The 22417-nt window shown below is 39.4% G+C and overlaps 1 protein-coding gene across 7 annotated transcripts in view; it reads right to left on the reverse strand.

The window, feature by feature from the left end:
- ATG10 (autophagy related 10) overlaps positions 1-22417 on the reverse strand; it is a 247759-nt gene that overhangs the window by 16057 nt on the left and 209285 nt on the right. For 6 of the 7 annotated variants that reach the window (XM_087862016.1, XM_087862022.1, XM_087862019.1 and 3 more), the window contains exons 6-7: positions 3611-3708; positions 2865-2980 (exon numbers count right to left, since the gene is read on the reverse strand). In XM_087862016.1, coding sequence (XP_087718142.1) covers positions 2881-2980; positions 3611-3708 — 198 coding nt within the window. In that variant the 3' untranslated portion in view covers positions 2865-2880. Of the gene's footprint in view, positions 1-1458; positions 2103-2864; positions 2981-3610; positions 3709-22417 lie in introns of those variants that run through there. The other variant, XM_087862021.1, reaches the window with a different exon arrangement.

Genomic DNA, 22417 nt, shown 5'->3' on the forward strand with positions numbered 1-22417 from the left:
GCAGGAGTGAATATTTGCATATTCTTACTCTCACATTTTAATCGTAAAAAAACCCCCAACTCACTGGAATATCAGCTCTCTGAATTATGTAGGAGCTGCCTGTGACAATGCAGACCTCCATTTTCTCATATCTTGAGAGTATGAAGAAGAACTATACCTATCTCAGAAAAAATGGATGCAAAAACCCAGTTTTAACTTCCTTTTTTTCTCTTTATTCTAATACATCTGTGTTAGGAGGATGGTTAGTTTTGTTTTTTTAACTCCCAGTCTGTAAGCTAATACCAAATGGTCAACACAGCCTCTCGCCCACCCACTCGAATCCCTGGACTGGGAGCCTTCCCTGGATCACTTACGAGGGGCAGATAGCAACTTTTCTGTGCATGCCACCTTAAAACATACAAAAAATAAATAAATAAATAAAGTGGGTCAGTAAGTTACTTACTATCCATCATTAAGGAGGGGAAGAAATCAGAATGAAAGGGAGACAATTAAATGCTAATACGACTAATTATAGTAAGTAATGAAGAGACAGGTTGACCAGTGGTGGCTGTGGCGGTCAGAAATGGCTTTGTGAGAGTGAATTATATAGAGTAGCTTGGGAATTGAGGAGAAAGATGGAGAAGGAAGCATTTCCAGATGGGAACCAGCATGAACAACAGTCAGATAAGGACGTGGGGCCTATGTGTGTTGGGAGGAATCAGGCCTGAAATGAGGTGGGAGGCAGAAGATGTGCTGGCGCTGGGCATGGGCAGAGGGGCCAATTATCCCTCATTCCTCTTTCTCCATGTGACATTGCACTAGGTATGAAGCACATTCAGGTTGACTCACCATACTGATCTCTCCCCTGCTCTTGTTAGGTGAGTGGGATGGATAGTAAGGGACTCTTTAAACATAGAAATGGTAAAAGACTGAAGAAGATTAGGAAAATCAGCCCAAGTCACACAGCCAGCAGCTAACCAAACTCACAGTCCAGATCTCTACACTTCTATTTCACAGACCTGAGAATTGCATTTGCTCTCACAAATCACACAGCTGAGGACCAAAGAGGTGAAGTTAAGATTTCCAAGGTTACACAAAAGCAGAGTTTAGGATACTGGTTGGAAGCAGCTTTAACCAGCCTTATTTCTGATGGAAGGGGTTTTGCATTATATTAACTGGAGAAGAAACCCAGAGGGAAAATCCTCATATTGCAGAGTAAGAACTGTTACTTTGAGAAAACAAAATATTTTCTAATGTTTTCTAACTGTTGGGATAACAGTCTGTTATATAGCTGCATTCTTGAAAATGGAAATTTTTATCAACCAAAAATTAATTTTTTTAAGTGAAAAATATTCTGAAAAGAAATAGAGCAGCCTGAGGAGAGAGATCTAACTGAGGAGGGAGGTCTCTAGAACCTGTAACAGCTTTTTGGAACTTTTTCTTGCTACTGATGGATTTTAAGGTCTTCATCAATCAGAGAAAAAAAAAAAAAAACTAACTTAAAAACAATAACACCAACACCAACAAAAAACCTACACGCTGTCCCTACAGTGATTGACTACTATCACCTCAGAATCTGTTAGCAGAGGATAACTATTATTTCCAGACAAGTACATCATCCAGATGACACATTATTATAATTTATTTAGGGTTTTTTTACCCTAGAAATGACATGGTCTGAGAAATGACTTGCTGAGAAATCTGTGTTTACATTAGGGAGAGTGGGGGGAAAAATCCCTGCAGAAGTTGAAAAGATGTTAAGTGGTAAATACCAAAATGCCCAGCAAGCATGTAAGCAGGCTCTCATCCCAGCATGAATATGTGCAGCTCAGCATTTTAAAATTTACTTTCAGCTTTTCTAGCAGTTTGAATTAACCCGTTCTCTACTTCTGCTCCCCGTGTGAGAGCTCAGCCCCGAACCTACAGACCAAAAGTGCGGGCACAGTCTTCTGCCATCGGCCAGCAGATAATCCCCTCTCCCTGACTGCTTCCTCCAAGCGGGATGCCTCGTGAACACACATCTCCTGGATATTCGCAACCACCAGGAGGCTCAGGGCAATGCCCAGACAAATGTTAAGAAGTAAGTCCAGCTTGTTGGAGCTATACACAGAATTGGAAAAGGCCTGTTGGGAGACCCAAAATAATACAAATAAATACCACACTAAAGGTACATCCAGACCAGAGGTTCTCCAAAAGCACCCCAGAGAGGCTGTTCCAGGAGGTAGACCCCAGCATTTGTCATCATAAAAGATCCTCAGGTGACCCTAAAGGACATCCCTCATCGACAGACACTAATCCAGATTCTCTAAGAGACAATTACACTTTTTTGTCTTGCCCCTGGCAAGATAAAATGAAAAACAAAGCAAGCAACTCCAAACCAACAATTCTTCCAGATTAGGGATAGAGCATATCAGACATTTGCTTCCAATGGAAAAATAAATCCATGTCAAAATCTTGGTGAGTTGAACTATTGCACAGTATTTGTCCTATTAAAACCAGGGCTGGCCAGGTACACTTTTGGTGTTCTTCATGCCACAATTTCTAGGTTCTTTGGCTCAATAGAAGAAAGTGAAGAACAAGAACAAAACAAAAGCTAAGAGGATAAAAGAAGGTTAACTGAACAGTTAAGACTTATTTCAAGAATAACAATTCTGAAATAAAGTCATCCACTCCTGTAGTTGGGGGAGTGTTGTTATAGCAAAGTCCAATGCTTCCTAAATGCTTGGGCACTGGTTGGTTGGAAACCTAAACAAACAGTTCATATTCAGCCTATTAAAGATGAAAGAGGACTTAATATTTGATGGGGCCAGTAGGGACCCCAAGTGCAACAGAGACAACAGGATCTTTATAATACCAGAACATTCAGTGCAGGCTTTCCTTTTTACCTTGTCAATTGACATTTCATTCATCCTGAGAGGTTGTTCTTGCATAACTCAGCGGTAGATTTAGCCCAACAACTGGCCCTACAATGCTCAGCCATGACGTGATATAGTTGACACTCCTAGGAAACAAGTGAAAATACAGGCAATTCTAATGTTGGATGAGTGGTAGAAAATCATTACCAACAGAAGAGACAAGCTGTCTTCATAGGTGTGTGCCCACCACATGGAATCCCAGCATTTCCAACTGTCAACCCCATTGTCTGACAAGGACTTGAGATCCAAAGAGACTGAGGTAGGTAAAGGGGGAGTCAAGGCATTGAGGCTCCTGACTCCTCTTGATGATTCCAATTTGACACTTAAAATTTACAGCATTTGCTAAGGTAGCAGAGTGTAGTGGTTAAGAACATGGTTCTGAGGCAAAAATGCCTGGGTTCAAATCCCAGTTCCACCACTTAACAAGTTGTGTGAACTTGGCCAAGTCATTTAACTCCTCTGTGCTTTAGCTTTCTCCTCTGTAAACTGGGTAAAATAATGGAACTTAGCTCATGGGGTGTTACAAAAATCCCATGTATTAATATATCTAAAATACTTAGAACAGTGCCCAGCACACAGTAAAAATCAATAACTGTTAGCCATTACTATTATTACAAAAAATATTTCTTTTTTAGCTTAGCTTTTAGAGTCACATAAAAAGATTTACACTTTTAAAATAAGAGTAAAAGCCAATGTATCTTGATGGTGTTTCTTACCTATTGATTTTTCGAGAATTCTTTAACAGAGGAGTCATGAATTCATTCGTCTTGCAGGGATGAAGTACAAAAAAGGGCTGCCCAAGTATTGGATGCTCCTGTAAAAATCGGAGTTGGTCCGGGATTGCCAGTGTGAATTACTTTGAAAAAGTTAAAACACACAATCTGGTTTGTTAAAATAAAAGTTTGTTTTAAATTCCAAGTTACCAAATTAAGATACAGATCAGTTTCCGTTTTGAAATATAATTCATAATCCAAACATGAGAAAAAGCTGGAGAGGAGGAGTTATGAATCGATAAAGCAGTACAATCAAGGAGAGGAGGGCACACGGTTTTGTTTACACAATACGAACTGTAGATCAATTTTATCAGGTCCTCCGAACTCTTTGTCAACTAGCATTTTTCTCTGGCTTATAAATTATTCTCCAGTTTTTCCTCAAGGATGTGTGCGAAGCCCAGAAACCTGACCATTTGAAGAACATATTTCATTCACCTCTTTGCAAGGGCACCAAAATCTTTTGCACATTTTTTTACAGAAACTTTGCCAACATGTGGATTGTTTCAAGCCTGACTGCGGTGCCAACAGGCACATGTTCGATGGGTAGAATGGCAGGGGGACAAGGCAGGAGAATGGCCTGCATTATTTAAATTGTTGTATTTCTGTCCGTCTGTCTCTCTTCCTGTGTCCCTCTGTTTATCTGTTTTTATCTTTCTGTCTTTCCCAAGCTTACAGGGCTGTTTCTGGAAGTCAAAAGCCCATTCGATGGAACTCCACTGCCTTTATAAGAGAATGACTGCATAGAAGTACAGGTCAGACAGCTGCCAGGGTCGGGATATGCACATCATTTGGCAAACAATGGGGAGCCCTAGGAGGTTTCCACGTAGTGAGTGACCTCGCACAAATTGTACCGATGCAAAAGCAATTATTGACAATAAATTTATTGATCGTTTACATTGTGGAATCGCCATTATGCCAAAGACTGCACCTGAAAACACTGCCATGGTCTAAATGTTTGCGTCTCCCCAAATTCATATGTTGAAATCCTAATGCCCAAGGTGATGGCCTTACAGGAGGTGGGGCCTTTGGGAGGTGGTTAGGTCAGGAGGTTGGAGCCCTCAGGAATGGGATTAAGGACCTTATAAAACAAACCCCCAAAAGCTAGCTCACCCCTTTCTGCCACATGAGGACACAACTACAAGTGTGAGACCTGGAAGAGGGTCCTCATGAGAACAGCATGGCACCCCGAGCTCAGACCGCAGAATTGTGAGAACTGTGTTGTCAATAAACTACCCAGCCCGTGGTATTTTGTTAGAGCTGCCCAAGCAGTGTAAGACAAATACCTACAGAGATCGCGCAGGTGACCTGAACGAGCGAGGTCACTTAAATACACCAGTAGGTGACAGGGACGTGGGGGACTGGAGGGTGCTCCCAGCCAAGGTTATGCTTGCTACCCTGCTCCAGCCAATTGTGCCATGTGGGGATGCAGGTTCCATGTGCCAGGTCTTCCCATTTGTCAAAATAGCCTAGGGATCCAGATTTTTATGTAAAACCTCCTAAATTTAAATTTTGGCACTTAAAAAAAAAAAACACATAGACTGGGCCAAATAAAACAAGCTTGTTGGCTGGATTTGGAAGAGGGGCCTAGCTTCTTCTCTTGGCTGCTTCTCCCCTTCAGTCCAAGGAGGAGCTGAACTCAGAGCATCCCTGGAAAGAATTACGTGTGGTTGTTGCTGCTAACTCTACCCTCAGACCCCAAAACACTCACGTCTGTGTGCATGTGCACAAACCAACTCACGGGAAATTGGAGGCACCTCTACTGTGTATTGGAGACACTGGGTGTGGAGATTTGGGGGTGCATATACGTGCTGGGGGTTGAGGTATCCACTGGGTATAGGTCGGTGTATGTCTTCCAAGTGCCAACTCCATAGTCTGCCCAGCGGCCTGACTCTTACAGCAGAGCCTGGGCTCCCTCTTTCCTGCTCTTTTGCTACCCCCTCCCTCCCATCCTAAGCAGACCGTGAGGTCCTAGCCCAAATGTGTTATGCCTATGGCAGGTCCTCCTGTCCAGCTTGATTCTGGCTCCCCTTACCTTCCTTAAACTGGTATTTATTAATTCAAAACATATCTATTGATCATCTCGTACATGTCTGCCAGGAACAGTTCTGGATATAGTAACAGGGATCACTGTATCTCAGAGATAAACAAAGTCCCTGATCCCTTGGAACTTACATGCCAGTGCAAGAGACAGCCAATAAATACACAGAACAAATAAAGAAACAAGACAATCCAAATAATAATAAGTGCCATGAATAAAATAAAAAGGGTCCCTTGATTGTGAGAACACTTGGAACCCAAAAGCTCCTTCTTGTTGTTAAATAAATCCCTTAAGTATGTTGTTAATCATGACCACTCTTCTAGCAATGTGTCAAAAGCATCCACGATCACTTCCATGGTTACACTGTATATGGCCAACGCCCAATGCTTTCTCAAATGTAACAGCTTCTCTTAGTTGTGGCAAATTAACCAAACCATTAATTACTTTTCAAATACAGATGGAAAGTTAATTTTTAAAATACCCCAAAATCCCTGTTTCTAAATATATAAGACTACTGAATACAGGCCTTGAGTTATTATGAATATAATGATTATAGAAGGTAGAAAAATAAAAAGTTTCCCCGATGTGATTACAATTCATATACTTCCTCATTCATTCGCTTAGCAAATAGTAAGTCTTCTTGCCTGCTAATTTTGCAATGACTTAACCCCAACTAAAGGCAAAAGGATCTGTAGTTTTAAAATGTGGTTAATCCTAGGGATATCTTAATGCTGCAGAAGTGCCAGAATTCAAAGTTAGCCTTATGAACCTGAGCCAATACTATGTTTTTGGTCCCATTTAACCCGCTACTTCTGCAAGCCAAGCGATTTGTATTCAAAGCAAGGTAGAGAATTTACAAATAATTTGAGCCATCTGATCAGTGTAGACAGTCAATCTGGATAATATTCTCCAAAAGCCATTTTTCTACAATGGAGATTTTTTAAGGCTCATGCTATCTGGAAAGATTATCTGTATCTTCTACTTTCTCCTTCAGACAGCCGGAATGAGAGATGAAAGCCGTCTTTCATTTTTAGTTTAGGAATTATGCGCTAGAGATCAAAAAAAAATCTAAAATCCTACACCTTATTTGTTTAACATACCATTTTCAGAAATGGAAGAACATCAAAACTGTCAGGATCTTTTTAGTGACATTTCTTAGATCAATTCAGAAGGTAAATTTGTGTGAAAGTGCTACCATCTGCCGTCAGTACTAATGAACTGATGCAAATCCGCACTGAGAAAAATGTCAGTGTGGAAGTACATGCAGCCAATGAACTGTGTTAGGCTTACAACTCAATAAACACTTCTACTGGAACAAAGTTCTGCTAAATGGTTTTCCGTGAAAATAGAAATGATGGGTCAGATTTCTATCTCTGTAACTCCAGAGGAGTTATATAGGCACATTCTCCTATGAAATTTAATTTAGCAATGGTTAAATGTCTCATAAAATAAGTCTGACATGAATACTGTGAATTGGTTTCAGAACTATTAGATATGACTATCACAAGGAAATGATAATACTGCACCTTCATTCTTACATCTAATAAAAGGGATGAATTTCTTGGTTCGTTTCTTAATTTTCCTGGCTCTCCAGGAGGGCACAAATAGAATTTCACATACTAAGCTTTCATCCAGTTTCATATTCCAGGCTGATCAAATTTGCCTTCCACTCAGGGTACATCCCCTAGAAATGGAGAGGGATATTTCCCCAAGCCTGCCTCCTCAAGCAGGGAAGGGAACACGGCTATTGAACTGCCACAGTGAGACACTGTACTGAGTGCTTTGCACGGGGTCGCCTATCCGAATCATTCTTTGAGGGCGGCTTTCTTTTTGCCACTTTGGAGAACAGGTTCAAAGGGATTACGTTTGAAGTCACCCGTGCAGTGAGGGGGGAAGCACCTCCAAAGTCCAGTCTCACACTGCACCTCCCCAGCCCGCTGACCAGAAGTGGCGGCAAGGACGCTTAATCCTCTCTAGTCCACCTCTTCAAAAATCTGTTTGTTTTTATTCTAAAATAATGTGTTTTCATAAAAGTATACGGGCAATACATACAGACAGCTCAGAAAATACAGACAAGAACAAAGGAGGAAAACCTAAAACTGCCCAACTCAGACTGAAACACTGGTGAATTTCAAACCGTTTCATGTACACACAGTTTTCTAATTGCTTTCTCTTCATTGAGCAGATAGATGTTTATCGAGTGCCTACCACACACCACTCCCTGCCATAGGTTTTTTGTTGGTGTTCACGAAGTTTCTTTGTCTTCTGTTTTACAGATTTCTGTACTTATTTCTATTTTTGCCCTACATGTATTCTGTTTGGATTTATTTTGCTGTTCTTAATTTTTAAGTGTTCCATGGGTGACTAACAATATGTATCAAGAATACGGAATCTTGAGTTGTTGGCTACAGCGCTCCCCATGTGTCACTAGATCAAGCTGGTAATTGTGTTGTCCACGTTTTCTAGACTCTTGTCCGCTTGATCTACAAGAATTTCTAAGAGAAGTTCAAATCTCCCTATAATAGCTGATTTGTCCATTTCTGCTTGTAGTTTTGTAGATTCTTGCTTTATATATCCTGAAGCTGCTTTATTTAAAATGCATATATTTTCCTAGGGAATGAAGCTTTAATACAAAGTGATCATACCTATCTCTAATTATGCTTTCTGCCCCCCAAAAAGGACTTTTGATAAAAAATATAGCAACACCAACTTTCTATTTCTTATGCATTTAAAAAATTATTTGCCTTTCAATGTGTATCTTCATGTTTGATATGTTTCCTACAAAAATAACATTGACAGGTTTTTAAGAAATCCACCTTTATAATCTGTCTCTTAAATGGAGTGTTTAGTTCACTTTATAGGGCTTTGTGATCACTGGTATAATTTAATTTTATTTCTTCCATCAAATTATTTTAGACTTTTTTTTTTAAGAGAGAGAGAGAGCACATGCATGCATGTACAGGAACGGGGGGAGGGGCAGAGTGCACAGGGGTGGAGGGGCAGAGAGAGATGGGGAGACAGAATCTGAAGCAGGCTCCACGCTCAGGGCAGAGCCCGAAGCACAGCTGGATCTCATGACCTCAGCCGACATCAAGAGTCAGATGCTTAACCAACTGAGCCAGCCACCCAGCCACCCCTTATTTTAGACTTCTTACTTATTCTGTTTTTAATATTTCTTTTGCTTTTCATTTCTCCTCCTCTGTTGCTTTCCTTTGGATTAATTGAGTGTAGGCTGAAATTTTTTCTCATTTTTTTTCTTTTTATGAATCTGAAATTATCCCACAATCTTTAAGTAAATGTTTTACTTAATAAAATATACTTCCTCCGTATAGTTGTCTTTTTCCCAAATAATTCAAGTACCCTGGGATGTTTAACTCTGATCACTCCTTCCTGATTTCTGTACTGCCATTGTCCAGTATTTGAGTTGTATCTTTTGTTTTTTAATCCCATAAATTAGATATTATTGATGTTTTGAACTCAGTGTTTGAGATTTACTCACCTTTGACTATTCTTTTTGCTTACCATTTCCCCCCTATATCTCAGGTATTCATTCTGGGACCATCTTCTTTATCATTGAAATATGTCCCTCAGAACACCCCTGAGTGCAGATCTGCAGGTGGTAAATGTGCCCTATTGTTAATGCTTTATCTTGCCCTCATTTTTGAAAAATAAGTTTTTGTAGGTATAAAATTTTAGGTTACAATGATATTCTCTCAATTCTTTGAATATATTGTCCCATTTTCTCCTGGCTTCCATTTCCGTCTGTTTGGAAGTGAACTATCGGTCACATTGTCACTTCTTTTAAGGTGTTCTCTTTCCCTTTGATGTTTTACTACAATGTGTCCATGTGTGGATTCCTTTCCATTTATCCTGCTTGGATTCACTGAGCTTCCTGAATCGGAGTATCAGAGTCCTCTCAGCAATCCCGGAAAATGCCCAGCATCAGCGTTTCGAATATTCATTCTGTCTCATTCCCTCTAGCTCCTCCTTCTGGAAGTCCTATTAGACATGTGTTTGTCCTCTTCCCTCCCTAGTGTCTCCTAACCTGTTATATTTATCATCTTTCTCTCAATTTTTGCTACAATGTTTGTAATTTCTTCAAAGTCTTCTTCTAACACATCAGTGCTTCCTTTATATTTATCTGCTTTTTAGTTTAGGACTTTTATTAGATGCTTTCCTTTCAAAAGTTCTATTTGATTGTTTATTAAATTTACCTGATCATTCTTTTTTTTTTTTTTAAGATTTTATTTATTTATTTGACAGAGACAGCCAGCGAGAGAGGGAACACAAGCAGGGGGAGTGGGAGAGGAAGAAGCAGGCTCATAGCAGAGGAGCCTGATGTGGGGCTCGATCCCATAACGCCGGGATCACGCCCTGAGCCGAAGGCAGGCGCTTAACCGCTGTGCCACCCAGGCGCCCCTACCTGATCATTCTTGATAGTCTCTTCTTCCTGTATTATACTGTCAGTATTTTCTTCCATTTTGATAATTATATTCAACATATTTATTTTATATTTTTGCACCAAAAAAATTTTAACATAGGGATTTGAGCATCTGATACTACAGTTTGTTGTTTTTGCTAGCTTTTGCTTTTAGTGGCTTGTTCTAAATACCATACTTTTTAAATTGTGACCTAGTAGAACTTAAATACAGTAATTTTTTGAGGCCTAGGATTATAAGTCCTTCCAAAGAAGTTTACATATGCTTTTTTCTGATGACTAGGGGTGGGGAGGGAAGAAGGATTCCAACTCCATGCTCACATGTTTAGGAATTTCTGGGTCTACATCTTCTACTCTTTTTATATGCTTTATACAGAGTAAAGCAGAAAGGGTCAAATGGGTAAGAGGGAAAAAAATTCAATATATAGAGAATGATAGGAGGTCTGCTATTTTAGACCAGTTGGTGAGGGAAGGCTTCTTTGCAGAGGTAACATTCGAGCAGAGAGCTGACCAACTAAAGAGCAAGCCATGTAATTATTTGGGAAATGAGTATTTTCAGCTTGGGAACAACAAGGGCAAAGATCTTAAGATCCTCCTGAGGGAGAGTGTTTGGAGTATTCAAAAAACAGTATGAAGACCAAGGTGGCTGGGTGGAATGAAGGGTAATAGTGGCAAAAGGAAGACTGGAGGGGTAACCAAAAGGTAAGATCACTGAGCTCCTTGCAAGGCATGGAAAAGATTTGGAGTTTTATTCTGAGTGTGATGGGGAGACTTTGGAGAGATTTTGAAGGAAGTAACATTCTGATTTACAGTTTCAAATATTAGTCTTGATATTGGAGAAGGAGAAGCAGAAGAGCAGCTAGGAGGTGGTGTAGTAGCTTAGACAGGATGGGACCTGTTCTAGCTGATAGTACTGTCGGTGGGGGAGAGTGGTTAGGTTTGTGATTTATTTTGAAAGGAGACCCAACAAGATTTGCTAAAGGATTCAATATGCTGTGTGAGAAAAAAAGAAAGAGCCAAGGATGACTCCCAAGTTGAAATGTCTGCTCATGTTTTCTTGACTATTTGTCTAGTGAGGTTTTGCAGGGGTTTTCTTATTAATGGGTATTAGCTCTTTCATAACTTTTGAGGACACTAATTCTTTTCATTCACTCAACCATCACTGCGAGTCATGCACTGGTTCAAATGTTAGTAACAGAGTAGTACGTAAATAATACCAGCTCCCATAAAAGATGTTGAAATATTCAAAATACTTTAAATTTCTAGATTGATCATTGTCTTTAAATTTTGCTGATGATTTACACGTGGAATGTAATATTAGATAATTAAATCTATATTTTTTCTTTTATTTCTTTTATCATTTTTATGTTTAAAAATCCTATTCTGAATTAGAAAACTAGATATTTACTTATATTTATGTACAATTTACCATTAAACCACTTGTTGTTTCCCAAACACACTATTTTTCTTACCTTCAAACCTTTGTACATGAGGTTCTCTCTGTCTGGAATACCCTCCCGCCCTTTGTCACCTACGAATGCCCGTTTCTCTCCTACAGATCTCAGCTTCCTTTTATCCCAATTCGGCATCAGGTGCCCTCCGTCTGTGTTCCTACTGCACCTCCTGCTTGAGCCCACGGTTTAATTCCACACCATTCTGCATAGGTAACTGAGTGTTTGCAGGAATCTTCTGTTACTATACTGTAATTCCTTGAGTGCAGAGGAAGGATTCTGATCACTATTTTAATCTCAGCATCCATAACAGTGCCTTTCACCTAGTAAGCACTCAATAAATATTAGTGGAATTACTGCATAGACAAATACATGCTACTGTGCCAAAGTAAATTATTGGCATATGCAGCCTGTTTTATAAAGGGGGATATTTGTGTGGAATGCACCAGTGGTCCCCTATGCCGCTGTGGGGATGTTAAAGGAAAAGAAACATTTTCTCTCCTTGTCACAAAACCAAGGACAGTACTTTCTGTACATTTATGAGTCTCCAGATAAGAACTTCAATATCTGTCTTCCCAAATATGTCTTCCAAAGTGCATCTAAGAACAAAGGAGAGGGTCTAAAGGCATGGTTAGAAATAACTCTTCACATAAAAACTTGTGTCAACTGGGGCGCTGGGTGGCTCAGTTGGTTGAGCGGCCAACTCTTGATTTTGGCTCAGGTCATGATCTCAGAGTCCTGGAACTGAGCCCCTCATTGCACTGGGCTCTGGGCTCTGTGCTCAGTGGGGAGTCTGCTTCAGGATTCTCTCTCTTCCTCCGCCCTCCTCCTGCTCACTCTCTCTCTCAAATAAATAAATGAATCTTAAAAAAAAAAAAAAAACTATGCCAACTATGCAATACATTCTAAAATCTATCTATTGGCTCCCACACAAAAAATAATATCCTATATTACTACTGAAAAAAACTGACGTACCAAGACGCATATTTTAATTCTTTGAGTCAGCCTACCCCATGCCACACCGCAGTATTCCCCTAAGGTGTGTTACCCAGACTAAGAAACTAAGAAACACTACTAAAATATACAAAAACTCATGACTTTCTACTTAACCCACTCCTATATTAGTTCATGTGTTTCTCACTAATGCATTCATAAATATCACTGAATACCTATTGTGGGTAAACATTCATCCATCTATCCATCCACGCACCCATTCATTTACTCAAAGCACTATTTATGGAGCAAAATCTATATGCCAGGCACTGTTCTGGGCACTGGAGATAAAAGCATACTCAAGACAGAAGCAAAATCTGCTCTCATGGAGTTTATAGTTTAGTTTTGGTTACTACAGAGATATAAAAGAACATCCCATTATCTCAACTCCTGAGGTTTACAATCCAGCTGCTCCCCTCCCCCCACAATACTCAAAAGTCCTGGTTTGCACCTCTAGGGGAGAGAATTCCAAAGGTCAAATATGTTTTTTGCCACTCACTCCTCTCCACTTAGGATTTCTAAGGAGAATGGAAAAAGAGATCCTTAGGGAGAACAGAAATTTCATTTGGCCTGATGCTGGGGGGAAGGGAGGCAGCAGGGAGTAGTGGGACTTGTGAGGAGAAACCAGAAAAGCTGGCAGAGAGATACCCTCTGTGGGAGAGATTTTTTCTTTTCATCATTTGGAGAAGAGACATGAGGAGGCTTCCCACTCCAGAGAAGACTGTTGGGATCTCAGTGGCACAAGCAGAGAATGAGATGTTCCCCACTGTGAGATGGAGGGGATCCTCCAAGTGCTGGAGGCCAGAGATGAGCTAGCCAATAAATGAGAGGCAGCCCAGGCCTGAGGACCCATGGACGGAAAGACTCTTCGTTCCCTGGAGTGATAGTCACGGTGAGATCCTGATGGCTCCTCAACTACTATTTCATCCTGCAAATCTAATACTTGTCATACCGTGAGGGTTGTCCGTAACACTGTGTTGAGTACAATGCAGTGGGAAACACCGGACTAGACACAGGGTGTATATTTTTATGAGCTCAGAGGGACCTGGAGTCAAACAGAATAGGCCACCTCCTCTCCACTCCTCATCTCTCCCCACGCTCATTAGGACATCCATGATTCAAGGGTTACAGAAATCACTATAATACACAACCCTCAAAAGGTACACATCCAGGAACATGGGAATTCAGAGAAAGGAGAGGTCAGTTCTGACTGGTGGGAGGAGGGGCAGCAAAGACTTCCTGAGGACATGGCACTTCATCCGGTCCAGGCCTTAAACAGTGGGCAGTACTTGGGGCGGGGGAGAGAGAAGCCTGTGGCTGGAGGCTCTAAGACAGAAAGAGATTGGTCCAAGTTTAGTGGGAAGGGAGTTAAGTGAGGGACACACAGACTTCCCTCTTTAAGTAAGACTGAGAAGTTTGGTAAAGTTAGAGAAGAAAAATGCCTATTTTTGTTCATTGTGTTGGTGACATTGTTAAATAACTGAAGGGATTCCTGTAAGATCCAAAGAATTCTCTGGAAGTAATCAACACCTAGACAAGACAAAGAAGCAAGGTTTGAAGTACAAGCAATCTTTTCTTACAGTTTTGAAAAGAGACAGGGGAAAATGGGGGGAGGAAAGAAATATCCCAGGACAGAGACATCTATCCCCAATGAGTGTATGAGAATATAGATACAAAGACAGTGAGAGAATATTTAAAAATGGATTCAAGTGGGAAAGAAATGAAAGTCTTGCCCAAGTACCCTGAAAGGTCAGCAAGTTTCTCCTTATTTCTTGGACAGGCAGGGGGAGCTCAGTGAAGATACCCTTTGCTCAAGTTGCACCTGTTGACATTTTGTGGCCAGTTAATTAGGACTAAAACCCTAATGGTGTTGGAAAGGTAGATTAAAAAAAAAAAAAAGAGTTCTTCAAATTCATATGATGCACAGAAGCCACCAGGCTTCCTAGGATTTTTATTAAAAATTATAAACATCACAGCAATAGTTTTTAGACACCACCTCCTCTGCTAACAAAAACTTTCCTTTCATGGCTCCAGAGGGAGTCCAGAAACTAATTCTCCCACTCCTGCATATATCTACAAAGGGCTCCCTCCCTGGGCTGCTGACAGTCCCAACTCCAACTCCTGGGTTAGACAGCAGAGTTTGAATATATTTATAGACTCTATATGGGTTGTTGCTTTAAGCAACACCATTAATATGTCAGAATTCTGAGTTCCCAAACTTCTTCAGTTATCAATTTGTTGTACATTATTTAATCTCTCTGTATTTTGATATGCAAAATAGAAATAGCACTGCTGATACTTCACAGGGTGAAAGGAGATAACCAACAAGACCATTATGAAGCTTGCTGGGGGGAAAAGAGCTTATGTAAATGTCTATTAATTAAACAGGAGCGGAAGCACAAGTAGGTCAGTCATGAGGACAAGACTGAACAACCCATCCCAGCCACCAGCATCAAAAAGAAGAAATGAACATTTAATCCCGATAGCACTTGTTGGTTGCATTTTATAAAGAATATTAAATTGTAGTATTCTGTAACATAACACAGAGTAGCGTATTTCAGACCATCCTCAAAGAATTCTTTGATAGAACAGAAACTTATTAGAGACAACAGCCAAAAACAAAAACAAAAGAGCAAGCCAATTACTAATGAAGAACTTGTAAAAAGCTAATCAAAGCTCTCATCCAGAGAAAATGGGAAAATCTGAGGCTCAGAATGATTTTGTATATTGATGAGATTTTTATATAGCGTCACAGAAAGAAAAATAAAACAGATTTAAATGAAGACAAAAAGGACTCGAAGTCTCTGTTTAAAAGCCTTGTTATGTTCCATATCAACGTTTTTATTAAAACGTTCTGCTCTGGTGGAAACACCCATTTTTCAAAAACACCTGATGGGTGGTGGCGTGTGTAAGGACACTCTCGGTTTGTCTCTTGGTCAAACCCCTATATGTTGGGAGAGCCAGACAGAGCCCTCATTCAGCCTCCACCCATCTTGTAGAAAATTGCTCAGGGGTGCTTATCCAAGGTCATAGCACTCAGACACGATGGAGCTGAGACTCCTGTCCAGGTTCCAGAATAGAACGGAGCCTTTCCCTGCCTTTGCCAAGCCTGCTAAAGACTAAATGCAGCACTTCAGCATGAAACAACTTGCAGGCCTTACATTTATTCTATTTTTGTCTTAAAGGAAAACAATTGGGAGCTTGTTCTTTCCAAGCATTAATTCCTTTTTTTTTCCCTTCCACTATATTACATAATGGTGACCATTTTTGGCTTACTAAGTCTATTTCTGAGATACTCACTAAAACACTGACACTATTTTAGAGCCGGTGTGTTGGGGTATAATCGAGAGGTGAGTCAGCAATCATAAAATCCAAGGATTTTCAAGAACAAACTCACAAACAGCCTAATTCGTTGATAATCAGATATTAATGTCTGACAACTATCGTACGGGAAGATGCTTTAGGAGCAACACAAAATAAGACAGCAGTCTGTTAGTATCATTACTTTTTAGAACGGTGCCAAACACAAGCTTCAAGCAACGAAAAGACATACAGATGAGTCTTCAAGATGATTTTTTTAAAATAGCACAATGTTCTCTTCAGATTAATATAATCAAAGTAAATGCCTAATAAAAGTATCCTAGTTTACAACTAACAGTTATGTATTTCCTTCCTGCTTCTTACCCAACTTTGGTAATAAAAAGATCGCTTTTATTCCCAGAAGCAGATTTCCCAGTGATTTAAGTTAAAATTAGTTTTACTCTTTAGAAGATCTCTCATAAGAGACTCCTGGAAGAAAATTCCTAAGGATGTGATAAACCCATTAGAAATCTGTTATTACTTGTTTAATAATGAAAAATATTAGGCAAAGATATATAAAAATTTAGCTGCTATGAGATAATGTTCCCATTTTTTAGACTACTAATAATTAGAAACGAGTAAAAAAAAACAAAGCTACTAATAGGCTACAGTACTAAGAAATTACACTCTTCCATGTGAAACTATAATCACAGATTTTCTTCAGACAGACAATTGTACCCTGGTATTGTGCAAACAGGTATTATGGGTAAGGATGGTAGCTATTTATTTTTAAAGACATTTTATTAAAAAATGTAAGCAATGTTAGGATAAAAAAAGTGTACATTCTAATCCCACTTCCCAACCAAATCCATTTTTTTCATTTCTCCATAGTAACTTCTGCTGGAATTTTAAGAACTGATTTTTATAGCTTGGATCTAGTTCAGTATTTTCTAGACAAGAAAGCCTAGGATACAAAAAAGAGAGTCTAAAACTGAAAAAGAAAACCGGTACCAGGAAATCCGTGCAGGCTTCCCACATGAACTCAAGACTGAGCTAAAAGATCACTATTATTCTCTCACACGTCCCTTCACACCAGGGAAGTCAATAAATCTCACGATTGCTTCATACCAGGTCATTCTTGAGTTTTTGTTTTTCCTTTCTCTTAAAGGTTGATTTCTTCCCAATGTTATTGATATCAATCTGCCTACTTACCTTTCATAGTTATGAACACAGCGAATATATCATTTTGTGATTCATTTTTTTTCTTTTTAGCTCTTAACATTATTTCATATATACTTTTCTGTATTTTGCATACCCTTTATAACTTTCTTTTTAGCTACATAATATTCCATCTGGCTAATATAATAGACATTACCATTATTCTACTGTTAGATATTTAGACCATTTTCCAGTTTTATACTATCATACATTGTGTGTGTGTGTTATGGATTATGGATTATTTCCTTATAATAACATTTCAGGAATAAGTAAAAACGGGGTATCTATATGGCTGTTGATCTGTATTATCACATTTCCCTCTGAAATTATTAATGTATATTGCCACCAATACAAACTACTTGACTAGTCCCTCAGTGTTTTAAGTAGCACCATCTTAATGTTAGAATTAAATCCTCCTTGGAAATATTTCACAGAAACATCACACAGACTTCATGAAGACTCTAGGCAACTAGCTTAGGCTTTATGCCACTTTTGACTTGGCCGTAGGACTCGACCCTTGGGAATTAATGACTTGGTGTAAGAGAACAAACATACGGAGAAGGGTTAGGGCTCAGGGTAGGGTTGGGTGATGCTCTCAAATGCTCGTAAACACCTTATGTCCCTGATGCTGTTTTTCCAGATTGGCTGGGGCAGGGTCACCAACTTCTCAGAAAGCTATGCCAAAGCTTCAGTCTCTCAGAGGAGGCCTGCACTGTCTGACCTGAGTGTCCAACAAGCTGGTACCTGGGTCTCAGGCGGCCATGAAAATAGGCCTTAACAAATCGCATTAACTAAAGCTCATGCTCTCCTCAGATTCTGCGGCAGTTGGTGTAAATATGGCTATAGTATTATCATATCGCTCCCTTTAAAAGCTCTTGACTTCACTTGGCAAGGGTCTGGAAAATAATGTTAAGTGTAAAAACCAGCACACAACATTGTATATTCATTATGATAACAACTATGGATATGCTGACATGAAACTTGCCCACTCGGAAAATGGTATCCAAACTTTCATCTTGCGGCATGGCACGAAATAAGAATGTCAAACTGATATAAATATAATTGGCAGTAAACACACCTGAGGGAATGTGAATTTTCTTCAACACTTTTTATTTTTTATGTTGAAAACACTATTTTTAGCATGTTCCTCATGAGGCCTACCCGTTTTTTTCTTCCTTTGGTCTTAGCCGGTGCTCCTCCAGTAATAACAGCTGCTTTTCCAGCACGATATAAAACTCTCAGAGCATTCCTCAAGCAGAAAAGCCTCCCCATTTCGGCCTCAGAACAAGATCCACTCTGAGATGGGCCGATCTACAAACAGATCAAAGGACAAATCCAGCTCCCCCTCAAAGGCAAGGGCTCCCTCCCAGGCATGACGCACTAATCCAGTTGGCAGTGTGCGTGATGTCCATGTGCTGACCTTCTCTGTGAAGCACTGGGGATACTCAGCCAAGTAAGTTCACACAGAGTCGATCCAACTTTCCACTAGGGAAGCCTCAGAATTCTAGAATTGTACTTAGTTTCCCAACTTGATAAAGAAGATATTATTCTTAATACCTATATTCTTAATACCTAGTACTCAGAAAACATAAATTAAAAAGGTGATTTTATGCCAGTACTTTCACTTACATCTTTACTCCTGTAAGTCAGTGTTTTATTCCGATGTCTTTGAACATTTTTGCTTATACACACTTACACTTTAAAAATATATGTCAACTGGGGCTCCTGGGTGGTGCAGTTGGTTAATCATCCAACTCTTGGTTTCAGCTCAGGTCGTGATCTCAGGGTTGTGAGATCAAGCCCCGCGTCAGGCTCTGTGCTCAGTGTGGAGTCTGCTTAAGATTCTCTCTTCCTCTGCCCCTCCACCCCTCTCTAAAATAAATAAATCTTTTAAAAAAAGATACACATACACACACACACACACACACACCTCCAGGAACAGGAACATGAGTTGATTTGTATATTTTTCCTTAAATACTTGCAAAGGGTGTCATTTCCAGTGTATTATAAATATTGACCACTTTAAATACATGCTTTTATACATATACAATTTTAAATAATTATTGTGTCACTCTCAAATGTACTCAATCGAAAATAAATGCCACAGCATTATGATACCTACCATCATTCATTTAAAAAATATATGAACAATTGGACATTTTACATTTTTCTCCATGAATTCACCTCTACTGTCAAAGAACTTTATCCTAATGTATATTTTATGCCTAAAAGCTTTTCATTGATCATATTCTTGTAAATAAAAAGTAGAGAGAAAGGAATTCATTTTGCAAAATTTCCCATGACCATTTTGCTCTAAGTGTTAAATTAACTAAGACAACTGACTGACTTGCCATTATAATTATTAATAGTGCTCAGTTAATCAAAACTAAATATGTTATAAAATTTGGTAAAAAATAAAAAGTGAATTATTTTCAGAAATCATAGTAGCATCACTTAGTGTGTACTAGAGTTCATACTTTTTTCATACATGCATGAATCCATTTAATCCTCACATCACCCTACTGTTATTAACCCCATTTTATAGATGCAGAAACTGAGGCTGAGAAAGCTTAAATGACACCTCAAGGTTACAGAGCCTGGATCTGCACACAGACTCTTTGGCTCCACAGTCCAGTCACTTAACCACAGCCCAGTACATCTCGACTCTTAAAAATAGAGATTGAGGCCAGAAGAGAGGGGCTAAAATAAAGGGGGTGTCCAAGTGCTCCTTTTAGTGGCCTGGCTAAGCAATATGTCACGGTAAGGGCTGGATGGGTGTGAGGTACGCCTTTGTTTTGTACAGAGGCAGAAAGGCAAAAAGGGAAAGTGGGAAAGGAAAATCTTGGCCACGAGTGTCTTTTCAGACAGATGGATTCTATGAGAGGGTGCATATGGAAGTGGAAGATCTGGAAATTAATTCCTTTAAAATTCTCCATACCCACACACCCTTTGGGAAGTCTTCACATACACCCAAGGGTACATACACTCCAGTCTGAATGCAACTGGTCTACTCAATCTCTGATACAATACAAATTAGAGGTTTTGTGAAACATTTTTAATGCTTTTGAAACAAAATTTAATTAAAATTTAAATTACTTTAACCCTTGAATTTTATTTTAAAATGGCAGTTAATTTCAATAATTTGGAAGGACACAAATGCTAAAATGTAACAGGATAGTAATAAGCATAACTATAATCTACATGGTAGTTTTATAATGATTAGATGTAATGCATGAAAAGATAGCAGGTCAGTAATAGAGCCATGCATAAAACCCTCCTCTCAAAATCTTTATTTGCATTTCTATTACTGAAATCATTTCCTAATAATGAAGTTGCCATGAGAGAAGCTCCATTACTAAGGAATCACTGTTACAGAAACAACGTTATTAAAGCATTGCTATGTACAGGAACTTTTATTAGAATGATACAAGTTGTATATCATTGTAATAAACCTTCCATTACAATCCTAATTGCATAAAGCTATGTTTGAGTATAGCAATGCTAGAGCTGTAGGACTTTTAATAAAGTATCAAAGTAATGCTTTGGTAATAGGATTGTTTAGCATACGAATACTTCAGGGAAGGCTGAACTGACTAATGGATGATGTTTATGTCACTGATTATACACACTATACCAAGAATTAAAAAGAACCCTCATGTACTTAGTAACATGCAGCCCAGATATGTATGTGTTGAGGTACACATAGCAGTTCTCTTTGGTATAACAACTCAGTATGTTCAATTCACTAACTGGTACAATAGCAAATTGCTAAAATGGACATTTGTAACTGTGATGATTAAAACGTTTAATGTTCAGATCTACGGAGAGCTGGTTATCAAAAAGTTAACATTAAATTATACACACCCACAGACATATCTTGAGAATTGCCTGTTAGAAGAACTACTGGAGAAATTGAGTTTTTGTTGGTGGAAGAGGGAGGATGGGAGGGGGGAGGGAAGGAGAGGGAAATTAAATACTATATGGATAACTCGCTCTTAGATGCTACTCTATGCCATACATAAATGACACTATGATTCTTCTGAGTTAACAACTAGAAGTTACTATCAGACTTAGGTTCACACCAGAGAATTTTAGCATATTTGTTCAAATGTTTGTTTTTGTGTTTGCTCTAATGGAGTCAAGTATTCAGCTGTTCCCTCTAGAAGCATATATAATATTCACCACCAGAGACCGCCAGAGAGCCATCCAATCACCCGGTAGGCAGGAAGATGCTCCTTAATACACCTGCTGTGTGGATACCAGCAAGGAAGGCACCAGGCTGTCTGAAAAGAGCTTCAGCAGAGGCAACAGCAGCAGAGGTCCGAAGGTGGCTCTGCCACAGCCATATTCACTGTCAGATAATGGGGCCAAAGCCATTCTGGTTTTGAGATCACTTGTGGCAGATGGATTGACTTGGACTCTGCCTGGACAGCGAAGTACTTTTATCATTGAACACAGTGCCTTCTTTCCATAGTTCCCCCTTGGCCTCTGCTTTCCAGATGTGATAAACTGAAAACAGTTAGCTGAGGTTCACTTAGGGCCTGGAAGGTTCATTTTTCCTACTGAGTCAGGTGATCAAAGGCAAATGTGAACATTCCCATAGTGTGATGGTCCCCAAATCTTTGTAGCATCTGAGAGGAAGGTACAAGATTTCATTGTTTTTTACTGTATGGTCAGCTGGAATATGTTATTTTTCACGATTCTAATATTCTCACACTAAATATGATCAAGCCAAACTAGTTTGCAGTGAGACAATAAGGGACTCTGTTTCTGAGCTACCTACAAAATTTGAAATCTCTCAAGGTGGGAGCGTTTGACACTAAGACAATAAAACAGCTTAATTATCCAACTGTTGACTAAACACCTGCAAAAAACAGAAGCATCAAAAACATTTGAAGGTATTTCAACTTCCATGAATTTAACCAGAAATTTGAAATCAGATAATTTGGGGGGGGGTACTATTTGAATTTTGGCATTCACGTGAGTTTGCAGCTTACAATTCTCCCATGTCCTTATATTTAATACTTGGGGTGGGGGAGAGGGAGGCACTCCAATCTTTCCAATCAGGGCTTGCAAGGAAAAGCTAAGCTCTCACCGTGAAAAGAATAGTCTTTATGCAAAAGCTTTACACCAAAGCGGTGAAGACTCAAGAGCCTCGCATAAATAAATACTGATCGATTGATTTCTTTGGAAACTGATCCTAACCTCACTGCCTCCCATTTCCCTATCTTCTCCACAAACATTTGGTCAGTATCCCCCCCCCCCGCCACGTATGGTTTTCCTTTACCCTCCCTCCCCAACCCCTCCCTCTA

The sequence above is a fragment of the Ursus americanus genome, chromosome 5 (genome assembly GCF_024610735.1).
Source record: "Ursus americanus isolate L20-20 chromosome 5, mUrsAme1.1.p, whole genome shotgun sequence".
NCBI lineage: Eukaryota > Metazoa > Chordata > Mammalia > Carnivora > Ursidae > Ursus > Ursus americanus.